We start from the raw sequence: 12,500 nt of genomic DNA, 5'->3' as shown, positions 1-12,500 counted from the left end.
CGTTGGGAAAGTGACTGTTATGCCTTTTAAAAGGAGCTCGGTTGAGTTTTTATTTCTGCAGGTTCTGCGCTTGAAGTGGATACTGGCAGTGAAATGACATCACACTTTCCTAATGTATTACAGTCTGTAGTCTCCTCTGTCTTCCTAATGTATTACAGTCTGTAGTCTCCTCTGTCTTCCTAATGTATTACAGTCTGTAGTCTCCTCTGTCTTCCTAATGTATCACAGTCTGTAGTCTCCTCTGTCTTCCTAATGTATTACAGTCTGTAGTCTCCTCTGTCTTCCTAATGTATTACAGTCTGTAGTCTCCTCTGTCTTCCTAATGTATTACAGTCTGTAGTCTCCTCTGTCTTCCTAATGTATTACAGTCTGTAGTCTCCTCTGTCTTCCTAATGTATTACAGTCTGTAGTCTCCTCTGTCTTCCTAATGTATTACAGTCTGTAGTCTCCTCTGTCTTCCTAATGTATTACAGTCTGTAGTCTCCTCTGTCTTCCTAATGTATTACAGTATGTAGTCTCCTCTGTCTTCAGTCAGTCAGTTGGTGGTTCTGTCTGGTCTCAGTTCTGTGTGACCTTCTCGTCTCTCGGATGGAGAATGGTCCCCAGCTGGGAAGCTCTCTGGTAGACCTCTTTGAACTCGTTCACAGCCTTCCTCTGGACAACAGCATCGTTGGTCTAAACAGAAGTCACAACATACATTTAGAGAGATGTCATCATCTTGACCTGACCAGTGGAGTGTCCACTCTTGGAGGATGGTATTCAGACAACAATGGACTGTTAAAAAACGACACACAAGCACACATTTACTCACTCACTCTCTCTCACTCTCTCTCACTCTCTCTGTCTATCACACACACAATTCTTTTTTTCATACGGACTCATCCCAAATGGTACCACATTCCCTATATAGTGCACTGCCTATAGGGCTCTGGTTAAAAGTAGTGCACTATATAGGGAATAGGATGCCATTTGGGATGTAAACAGAATTAGTGAATAACTTCGTTTAGTCTTTTGACCTTAATGTCCACCAGATCCTGTATCTTCATCTTCAGTCTGTCCTGGTAGTACCTCCTCTTCAGATCCTCCACCTTCCCGCTGGAGTCTGCTGAGGCCCTGCTTGACTTCCTCTGGATGGTTCTCCTTCAGCATGTTGGAGAAGATGTTTAGGTAGACATCCAGAGTGGCGTTCAGGAGCAGCCACTGTTCATGCTTCTAATGGAGAGAAGACCACAAAAGGGGAGAGGAGAGAGAGAGGGGGGAGAGAGAGAGAGAGAGAGAGACAGCGAAAGAGACAGAGCGAGAGAGAGAGAGAGAGAGAGAGAGAGAAAAAGGCACACACATTAAGATTGAGTACGTCCTCAGTACATGTGACAGCAAGTTGACAGGGCCAGCAGGGTGAATCTACAATAGCAGGGCCAGCAGGTAGAATCTACAATAGCAGGGCCAGCAGGTAGAATCTACAATAGCAGGGCTAGCAGGTTGAATCTATAATCGTAGGGCCAGCAGGTACAATATACAATAGCAGGGCTAACAGGTTGAATCTATAATCGTAGGGCCAGCAGGTAGAATCTACAATAGCAGGGCCAGCAGGTTGAATCTATAATTCTAGGGCTTTCAGGTTGAATCTGCAATAGCAGGGCCAGCAGGTTGAATCTATAATTGCAGGGCCAGCAGGTAGAATCTACAATAGCAGGGCTAGCAGGTTGAATCTATAATCGTAGGGCCAACAGGTAGAATATACAACAGCAGGACTAGCAGGTTGAATCTACAAATAATGTTGGCTTTAAAACAGAAAAATACAACTATGTACAGAACTTTTTGAGTTCAGTAACATTTATTGAAAAACTGAAAAAAATCCAAAAAAAATAGATATTTACCTTAAACTTGCCATCAAGCTCTCTCATGAGCTCTAGGAAGACAGGTTGGCTGACCAAGTTGTGGTCCAGCAGATACTGAATAAAATGAGTACGTTTGACATTTAGCACACAGACTCAAGCAGTGTTTTCAGAACAACGTATCATATAGATCTTGTCTTTTTCCAAATGTGTACATTTAGATTAATACATCCCTTTAATTGGCTGCTTTTGCTTTTTCATAATCAAATGATGTTACTCAGGCCACCTTTCAATCTCCTCCCCCTATTAGGCAACCTCACAGTAGTCTATGGTTCTCTCTGATGGTGGGAACTAGGCTACTGTAACTGAGGACATCATAGCCCACATCTAAACCCTTGGGGGGCTTTGAACACTTGGCACTTTGAGACCCAGATGAAGAAGTGAGACGTCTGTAAATTGACTGTAAGTTTCTTGTTGGTCATGTGATGAAGGCCAGGAGAAGGGAACCTCTCAGTAGTACAGGACAGGACTGTCATAGTACCACATGCATTAGGCATTATAAGATATTATGAACCGGGTGGGTCGTGCCCTGAATGCTGATTGGCTGAAAGCTATGGTATATCAGACCCCATAACACAAAAAACCTATTTACGATTCTATTTACATTGGTAACCTCTTTGTAAAAGCAAGAAGGCACCTCAGGGGTTGTGGTATATGGCCAAAGTAGTGCACTATATACTGAATAGGGTGCTGTTTGGGACACATCCATGACCACAGACCAGAGAAATCAGTTTAAACAGGTTTAAGGCTTTCTATTGTAACTCACCAAAGGGCCTTCCAGGGCTTCGATGTCCTTCTCCATGTTTTCGGACACGAATCTGGACCCAAGGTCAGAGCCAGAGTGGTGGGGGCGTCCCAGAACCACTACAGAGCAGAATCCCAACCATACTACCACCACAAGATCCAGGGCTGAATTCATATTATTATCCTGGTTACAGTTGCTCACGTTCTTTCAATTCACAGAACAAAAGCCTCACAAAATATATCAAACTATGTCCTTGAGAAGTCTTTGAGAAATTCTTTGAGAGTCTTGAGAGTCTTTGAGAGTCCTTTTAGAGTTAAGCTGTGGAGTCTCTGTTGACTGCACCTGTCTGTAGATGGAGTGTCAATGTGAGTCAGTAATGGTGGCCTGGTGTCTCTCTGGGGTTTATTTATATGTGAGACAGAGAGCTGTGCAGCAGCAGAGTCTGCTGGAGACAATGATAATGGTTAGAGGTTACAGAGGTTTTGGGGTTTGTGGGTTCCTCTTCTCGGTAGGTTTCCTTTAAATCAGAGATGTTCTGCTCCTAAATGGGTGACTCTTCCTCAATAACCCCCCCCCCCCCCTCAGCTACCTCTGATCAGGTCACTTTTAAGGGATTTTTTGGAAGGGCCACAATGGGGGTGGGGGAGCGGAGTGAGTCAGTTTGTTGAGTGACATGAGGAAATAAAGGTTGGTATCTAGAACCTAACAAGGTGTTCCGGCTGGCCTCGTGGAGAAACCCTTCGAAGAACCGTTTCTGGTCGCAGGTAGAACCATTTTGAGTTCCATGTAGAACCCTCTGTATAAAGGGTTCTACATGGAACTCAAAGGGTTCAAAATAACCCTTTTTTCTAAGAGTATAGATACTGTTGTCGGAAGTTGGTGATTAGGCGTATGACAATTTGTCTTCTCAGCTAATGCACTTGTCTTTTCCTACTCCCGCTGGCTACTTTGTAGAGGGAAAATAAACTTGCTACGATTGTGATTGGTTGTTTTGTCACCTAGCTATCTTCATATGAATGCACTGATGTAAGTCTCTCTGGATAAGAGTGTCTGATAAATGACTGAAATGGAAAAAATGGAAAATGGGAAAATTTTAGAAAATTTTATTTAAAATGATAAATGCTCTGACATTATGTTACACATGTTATATAATGTAATGTACTGCAATGTAATGCAATATTATCTATGTTATATAATGATCTGTTATATAATGTAATGTACTGTATGTTATCTATGGTATATAATGGGATGTACTGTATGTTATCTATGGTTTATAATGTACTGTATGTTATCTATGGTATATAATGTAATGTATGTTATCTATGGTATATAATGGGATGTACTGTATGTTATCTATGGTATAGAATGTAATGTATGTTATCTATGGTATATAATGTACTGTATGTTATCTATGGTATATAATGGGATGTACTGTATGTTATCTATGGTATATAATGTAATATACTGTATGTTATCTATGGTATATAATGTAATGTACTGTATGTTATCTATGGTATATAATGTAATGTACGGTATATTATCTATGGTATATAATGTAATGTACTGTATGCTATCTATGGTATATAATGTACTGTATGTTATCTATGGTATATAATGGGATGTACTGTATGTTATCTATGGTATATAATGTAATGTACTGCATGATAAGTACGTGAATTGGACCATTTTCCTGTCCCGCTAAGCATTCAAAATGATATGACGAAAATGTATAGAGTAAAAAGTACATTATTTTCTTTAGGAACGTAGTGAATTAAAGGTAAATGTTGTCAAAAATATAAATAGTAAAGTAAAGTACAGATACGCATGAAAACAACTTTTTAAAACAATTTTTACCTAAAATGACCCAAATCTAACTGCCTGTAGCTCAGGACTTAAAGCGAGGATATGCATATTCTTCATACCGTTTGAAAGAAAACACTTTGAAGTTTGTGAAAATGTGAAAGGAATGTAGGCGAATACAACACATTAGATCTGGTAAAATATAATACAAAGAAAAAAACAACTTTTTTGTATTTTTTTGTTGTACCATCATCTTTGAATTGCAATAGAAAGACCATAATGTATTATTCCAGCCCCGTCACAATTTAGAATGTGACCACTAGATGGCAGCACTGTATTTGCAAAGTTTTAGACTGATCCAATGAACCATTTCTGGATTGGTGTGATATATAGGAGGTAACCTGGGCTGAGTTGGTATGATATATAGGAGGTAACCTGGGCTGAGTTGGTGTGATATATAGGAGGTCACCTGAGCTGAGTTGATGTGATATATAGCAGGTGACCTGGGCTGAGTTGGTGTGATATATAGGAGGTGACCTGGGCTGAGTTGGTGTGATATATAGCAGGTGACCTGGGCTGAGTTGGTGTGATATATAGCAGGTGACCTGGGCTGAGTTGGTGTGATATATAGGAGGTGACCTGGGCTGAGTTGGTGTGATATATAGGAGGTGACCTGGACTGAGTCGGTGTCATATATAGGAGGTAACCTGGGCTGAGTTGGTGTGATATATAGGAGGTGACCTGGGCTGAGTTGGTGTGATATATAGGAGGTGACCTGGGCTGAATCGTGTGATATATAGGAGGTGACCTGGGCTGAGTCGGTGTGATATATAGGAGTAAACCTGGGCTAAGTTGGTGTGATATATAGGAGGTAACCTGGGCTGAGTCGGTGTGATATATAGGAGGTGACCTGGGCTGAGTTGGTGTGATATATAGGAGGTGACCTGGGCTGAGTTGGTGTGATATATAGGAGGTGACCTGGACTGAGTCGGTGTCATATATAGGAGGTGACCTGGGCTGAATCGGTGTGATATATAGGAGTAAACCTGGGCTAAGTTGGTGTGATATATAGGAGGTAACCTGGGCTGAGTCGGTGTGATATATAGGAGGTGACCTGGGCTGAGTCGGTGTGATATATAGGAGGTATCCTGGGCTGAGTTGGTGTGATATATAGGAGGTAAACTGGGCTAAGTTGGTGTGATATATAGGAGGTAACCTGGGCTGAGTCGGTGTGATATATAGGAGGTGACCTGGGCTGAGTTGGTGTGATATATAGGAGGTATCCTGGGCTGAGTTGGTGTGATATCTAGGAGGTGATCTGGGCTGACTTGGTGTGATATATAGGAGGTGACCTGGGCTGAGTTGGTGTGATATATAGGAGTAAACCTGGGCTGAGTTGGTGTGATATATAGGAGGTGACCTGGGCAGAGTTGGTGTGATATATAGGAGGTGACCTGGGCTGAGTTGGTGTGATATATAGGAGGTGACCTGGGCTGAGTTGGTGTGATATATAGGAGGTATCCTGGGCTGAGTTGGTGTGATATATAGGAGGTAAACTGGGCTGAGTTGGTGTGATATATAGGAGGTGACCTGGGCTGAGTTGGTGTGATATATAGGAGGTAACCCGGGCTTAGTTGGTGTGATATATAGGAGTAAACCTGGGCTGAGTTGGTGTGATATGTAGGAGATAACCTGGGCTGAGTTGGTGTGATATATAGGAGGTGACCATGGCTGAGTTGGTGTGATATATAGGAGGTAACCTGGGCTGAGTTGGTGTGATATATAGGAGGTGACCTGGGCTGCGTTGGTGTGATATATAGGAGGTAACCTGGGCTGAGTTGGTGTGATATATAGGAGGTAACCTGGGCTGAGTTGGTGTGATATATAGGAGGTGACCTGGGCTGAGTTGGTGTGATATATAGGAGGTTACCTGGACTGAGTTAGTGTGATATATAGGAGGTGACCTGGGCTGAGTTGGTGTGATATATAGGAGGTAACCATGGCTGAGTTGGTGTGATATCTAGGAGGTGACCTGGGCTGAGTTGGTGTGATATCTAGGAGGTGACCTGGGCTGACTTGGTGTGATATATAGGAGGTGACCTGGGCTGAGTTGGTGTGATATATAGGAGTAAACCTGGGCTGAGTTGGTGTGATATCTAGGAGATGACCTGGGCTGAGTTGGTGTGATATATAGGAGGTAACCTGGGCTGAGTTGGTGTGATATATAGGAGGTGACCTGGGCTGAGTTGGTGTGATATATAGGAGGTAACCATGGCTGAGTTGGTGTGATATCTAGTAGGTGACCTGGGCTGACTTGGTGTGATATATAGAAGGTGACCTGGGCTGAGTTGGTGTGATATTTAGGAGGTGACCTGGGCTGAATTGGTGTGATATGTAGGAGGTAACCTGGGCTGAGTTGGTGTGATATATAGGAGGTGACCTGGGCTGCGTTGGTGTGATATATAGGAGGTAACCTGGGCTGAGTTGGTGTGATATATAGGAGGTGACCTGGGCTGAGTTGGTGTGATATATAGGAGGTGACCTGGGCTGAGTTGGTGTGATATATAGGAGTAAACCTGGGCTTAGTTGGTGTGATATCTAGGAGATGACCTGGGCTGAGTTGGTGTTGTCATGTCTTGTCATATTATGTCTTGTTCCTGTTCTTTCTCTTCACTCTGTCTCCCTCTGCTGGTCGTATTAGGTTACCTTCTCTTTCTCTCCTCCTCCAGCTGTTCCCCCATCTCCTCTAACTACGCGTTCACCCTTTTCCCACCTGTTCCCTTTTTCCCTCTGATTAGGTCTCTATTTCTCTCTCTGTTCCTGCTTCCTTCTTTGTCAGATTCTCGTTTGAGTTTCTCATGCCAGAAACAAACTATCGTCTCGTTTGCTTCACCCTGGTCCCGTCCCGTCCTGTCGGAATCTGCCTGGCAAGTGCATCCTGTACTCAGCTAACTGTCTTATCGTTTGTACTGTGACCAGTTCATCTGATGCTACGTGAGATCAGGTACCACTGTTCCTCTACGACCCGTGCCTACCCAGAGATACCTGCAGCCTGTCGCGCTTAACCCAGCTATTCTTCTCTGCTGCTAAGAAGGGGCTCTTTTGTAATTATCAGAAGGACTTTTGTTTCATTTGTCGCCCTCTCTGCGGGTTGTCTATTTTCCATTATCTACATCTGAAGAGGATCTATGTCTTCCCTGTGTTTACATTAAAGGACTCTGTTTTTGTTAAACCGCTTTTGGGTCCTCACTCAAGTGCATAACAGAAGAATCTGACCAACGATGGACCCAGCGACTCCGAATCCTTTCCACTCAGCCGTCGAGATCCAGGGAGCGATGCTAGGCAGACACGAGGAGGAATTGTCTGCTGCTCGACATGCCGTTGAGACCCTGGCCGCCCAAGTCTCCGACCTCACAAGACAGATTCACCATCTCCGCCTCGATCCACGGCCACTTCCAGGGCTTCCGAATCTCCGGGCCCAGAATCAATAACCCGCCGTGTTACTCTGGGAGCCTACTGAATGCCGCTCGTTCCTCACTCAGTGTGATGTTGTGTTTTCTCTCAGCCCAACACTTACTCCAGGAGCACAGCTCGTATCGCCTCGTCATATCATATCTCTCCTTACTGGACGGGCTCGTGAGTGGGGCACGGCAATCTGGGAGGCGAGGGCTGAGTGTACTAACCAGTATCAGGACTTTAAGGAGGAGATGATACGGGTTTTTGACCGTTCTGTTTTTGGGGAGGAAGCTTCCAGGGTCCTGTCTTCCCTATGTCAAGGTAATCGATCCATAACAGATTACTCTATTGAGTTTCGCACTCTTGCTGCCTCCAGTGACTGGAAAGAGCCGGCTTTGCTCGCTCGTTTTCTGGAGGGTCTCCGCGCGGAGGTTAAGGATGAGATTTTCTCCCGGGAGGTTCCTTCCAGCGTGGATTCCTTGATTGAACTCGCTATTCGCATAGAGCGACGGTTTGATCTTCGTCGCCGAGCTCATGGAAAGGAGCTCGCGTTCTCCGTTGCCCCCCTCTACGCATCACTACCATCTTCCTCCGCCGGCTCGGGTTCTGAGCCTATGCAGCTGGGGGGTATCCGCATCTCGGCTAAGGAGAAGGAACGGAGAATCACCAACCGCCTCTGTCTCTATTGCGGTTCCGCTGGTCATTTTGTCACTTCATGCCCAGTAAAAGCCAGAGCTCATCAGTAAGAGGAGGGCTACTGGTGAGCGCTACAACTCTGGTCTCTCCTTCAAGATCCTGCACTACCTTTTTGGTCCATCTCCGCTGGACCGGTTCGTCAGCTTCCTGCAGTGCCTTGATAGACTCTGGGGCGGAGGGCTGTTTTATGGACGAGACCTGGGCTCGGGAACATGACATTCCTCTCAGACAGTTAAGGGATCCCACGGCCTTGTTCGCTTTGGATGGTAGTTCTCTCCCCAGGATTCAGCGTGAAACGCTACCTTTAACCCTCACTGTCTCTGGTAATCATAGCGAAACCATTTCTTTTTAATTTTTCGTTCACCTTTTACACCTGTTGTTTTGGGCCATCCCTGGCTAGTTCGTCATAATCCTTCTATTAATTGGTCTAGTAATTCTATCCTCTCCTGGAGCGTCTCTTGTCATGTGAAATGTTTAATGTCTGCTATCCCTCCTGTTTCCTCTGTCTCTTCTTCACAGGAGGAGCCTGGTGATTTGACGGGGTGCGGAGGAGTATCACGATCTGCGCACGGTGTTCAGTCGGTCCAGGGCCACCTCTCTTCCTCCGCACCGGTCGTATGATTGTAGTATTGATCTCCTTCCGGGAACCACTCCCCCCGGGTAGACTATACTCTCTGTCGGCTCCCGAACGTAAGGCTCTCGAAGATTATTTGTCTGTAGCTCTCGACGCCGGTACCATAGTCCCCTCCTCCTCTTCCGCCGGAGCTGGGGTTTTTTGTTCAGAAGAAGGAGCGGGTCGCGCCCCCTGCATAGATTGTCGAGGGCTGAATGACATAACAGTTAAGAATGCGTTATCCGCTTCCTCTTATGTCTTCAGCCTTCGAGATCCTGCAGGGAGCCAGGGTTTTTCACTAAGTTGGACCTTCGTAACGCTTACCATCTCGTGCGCATCAGGGAGAGGGGGACGAGTGGAAAATCTGGTGTTTAACACTCCGTTAGGGCACTTTGAATACCGGGTTCTTCCTTTCGGCCTCGTAAACGCTCCAGCTGTCTTTCAGGCATTAGTAAATGACGTCCTGAGAGACATGCTGAACATCTTTGTTTCGTTTACATTGACGATATCCTGATTTTCACCGTCACTCCAGATTCATATTTCAGCACGTTCGACGCGTCCTCCAGCGCCTTTAGAGAATTGTCTTTATGTGAAGGCTGAGAAGTGCACTTTTCCCATGCCTCCTCCGTCACATTTTCGGTTCTGTTATTTCGCTGAAGGCATTAAAATGGATCCCGCTAAGGTCCAAGCTGTCATTGATTGGCCCGTTCCTAAATCACGCGTCGAGCTGCAGCGCTTTCTCGGCTTGGCAATTTCTATCGTCGTTTCATCCGTGATTTCGGTGGGGTGGCAGCTCCCTCACAGCCCTTACTTCTGTCAAGACGTGCTTTAAGTGGTCGTTTCCGTGGGGGAGCTTTGATCTTCTCAAGAATGTTTTACATCCGCACCCTATCCTTGTTACACCTGACATCTCTAGACAGTTCGTTGTCGAGGTTGACGCGTCAGAGGCGGGGCGTGGGAGCCATTCTTTCTCAGCGCTCCCTCTCTGACGACAAGGTCCACCCTTAACGCGTATTTTTCTCATCGCCTGTCGCCCCGTCGGAACGTAACTATGATGCGGGAAACCGCGAACTGCTCGCCATCCCGCCAGCCCCAGGCGAATGGCGACAGTGGTTGGAGGGGGCGACCGTTCCTTTTGTCGTTTGGACTGACCATAGGAACCTTGAATACATCCGTTCTGCCAAACGACTTAATGCGCGTCAGGCTCGTTGGGCTCTGTTTTTATTTCGTTTGAGTTCGTGATTTCTTACCTCCGGGTAGCAAGAACGCAAGCCTGATGCCTTATCCGTCTTTGTTCTTCTGTGGCTTCTACCGATCCCGAGGGGATTCTTCCTTAGGGGCGTGTTGTCGGGTTGACTGGTTCGGGGAATTGAGAGGCGGCAAGCGGAAGCACTCACCACACTCGTCGTCGCGCTGCCTTGTGGAATCCTCTCGTTTCCCGTTTCTCACTGCTCGGCCGCTTCTCGTGGGCCTACTGTTAGGGGCCGGCCTCCCGGCGTTCGGGCACGCTCGTTTCCCATTTCGCCAGCGCTGGCGGCTCACTCGGGAACGTGACACGCGTCGCTTGGTGGCTGCTTGCTCGGTTTCATGCTAGATTAAGTCTCTGGAATCCTCTGCCGGCTGTTCTCGTGACCGCTTCTCATTCTCGATCAAGTGGTCTCACACGCTTTAGATTTATCACCGGACTGCTCGTCAGCGGGGAAGACAGTTATTCTTACGGTTGTCGATAAGGTTCTCTAAGAGCGCTCATTTTATTCCCCTCGCAGCTCCCTTCTGCTAAAGAAACGGCACAAATCATCCTCGAGAATGTTTTCCAGATTCATGGCCTTCCGTCAGACGTCGTTTCGGACAAATTCGTATTCACATCTCAATTTTGAGGAAATTTTGCCGTTTGATTGGGGCTTCCGTCAGTCTCTCGTCGCTTCCACCCTCAGTCTAACGGTCAAGCCGAACGGGCCAATCCAGACTGTGGAGTGCATCTTACCTAGTCTTTCTTTTCGTAACCCTGCGTCTTGGCCGGGAACAGCTCCCCTGGGCAGAACACGCCCACAACTCGCTTCCTTCGTCTCGACCGGGCTATCTCCTTTTCAGAGTAGCCTCGGGTACCAACCTCCGCTGTTCTCGTCTCCATTTCGCCGAAGTCCTCGTTCCCTCATCAGGCTTTTGTCCAACGTTGTGTGCGCACCTGGAAGGGGTCAGGTCTGTACCTTTGCCGTTATAGGGCGCAGACTGTGAGCCGCTAATAAGCGTAGAACTAAGAGCCCTAGATATTGTCGCGGCCGAGTATGGCTCTCCACTGTAACCTCCTCAGACAAGCCAGCAAGCTGACCTCGCTGGCTCACTGGTCCGTTCGTATTTCTCAGATCATTAATCCTGTCGCAGTGCGACTTCTTTCGCGATATTTTCGCGTCCACCCGGTCTTCCATGTCTCCTGTGTTAAGCTCGTTCTTCGGCGCTTCGCTCGTCCCCCATCCTTGTGAGGGCGCACCTATCTAGGGTCCGTAAGATTTTGGACATAGTCCTCGGGGCCGTGGCTTCAGTTCTAGTGGATTGGGAGGGGCACGGTCCTGAGGGAGTGAGTTGGGTTCCCTCTCGGGGCGTGCTGGACCGCTTCGCTGATCGATGATTTCCTCCCGTTGCCGCCAGGTTTCACTCTCGAGCGCCAGGGGCTCTCGGCAGCGTGGGGGTACTGTCATGTCTTGTCATATTATGTCTTGCATTCTTTCTCTTCACTCTGTCTCCCTCTGCTGGTCGCATTAGGTTACCTTCTCTCTCTCCTCCTCCAGCTGTTCCTCATCTCCTCCTAACTACCTCGTTCACCCTTTTCCCACCTGTTCCCTTTTCCCTCTGATTAGGATCTGTGTCTCTCATTGCCCGCTTTTGCCGATTTCTCGCTGAGTTTTTCTATATGAATAGCCACTGACAGTTTGCTTGGCTTCACCTGGTCTCCGGGGCCTGCCTCTGTCGGAATTCGCCTGGCGCGCACTCTGGCACTGGCCAATCAGTTCTATCGCTTATACTGTGACCAGTTCATCTGATGCTACGTGAGATCAGGTACCACTGTTCCTCTACGACCCGTGCCTACCCAGAGATACCTGCAGCCTGTCGCCGCTAACCCAGCTATTCTTCTCTGCTGCTAAGAAGGGGCTCTTTTGTAATTATCAGAAGGACTTTTTGTTTCATTTGTCGCCCTCTCTGCGGGTTGTCTATTTTTCCATTATCTACATCTGAAGAGGATCTATGTCTTCCCTGTGTTTACATTAAAGGACTCTTTTGGGTCCTCACTCAAGTGCAT

General features: G+C 46.8%; 1 protein-coding gene across 1 annotated transcript in view; it reads right to left on the bottom strand.

The window, feature by feature from the left end:
• Positions 1-8,464: 8,464 nt before the first annotated feature.
• Positions 8,465-12,500, bottom strand: part of LOC135573022 (nuclear protein MDM1-like) — an 88,224-nt gene continuing 84,188 nt past the window's right edge. The window contains 1 exon segment of the mRNA XM_065022077.1: positions 8,465-8,538. Within this exon segment, the coding sequence (XP_064878149.1) occupies positions 8,465-8,538 (74 nt within the window).

This window comes from Oncorhynchus nerka, linkage group LG8 (assembly GCF_034236695.1).
Source record: "Oncorhynchus nerka isolate Pitt River linkage group LG8, Oner_Uvic_2.0, whole genome shotgun sequence".
Classification (NCBI taxonomy): Eukaryota; Metazoa; Chordata; class Actinopteri; order Salmoniformes; family Salmonidae; genus Oncorhynchus; species Oncorhynchus nerka.
Note: the sequence above shows the minus strand (reverse complement) of the source record. Positions and strands in the feature narration are given on the sequence as shown.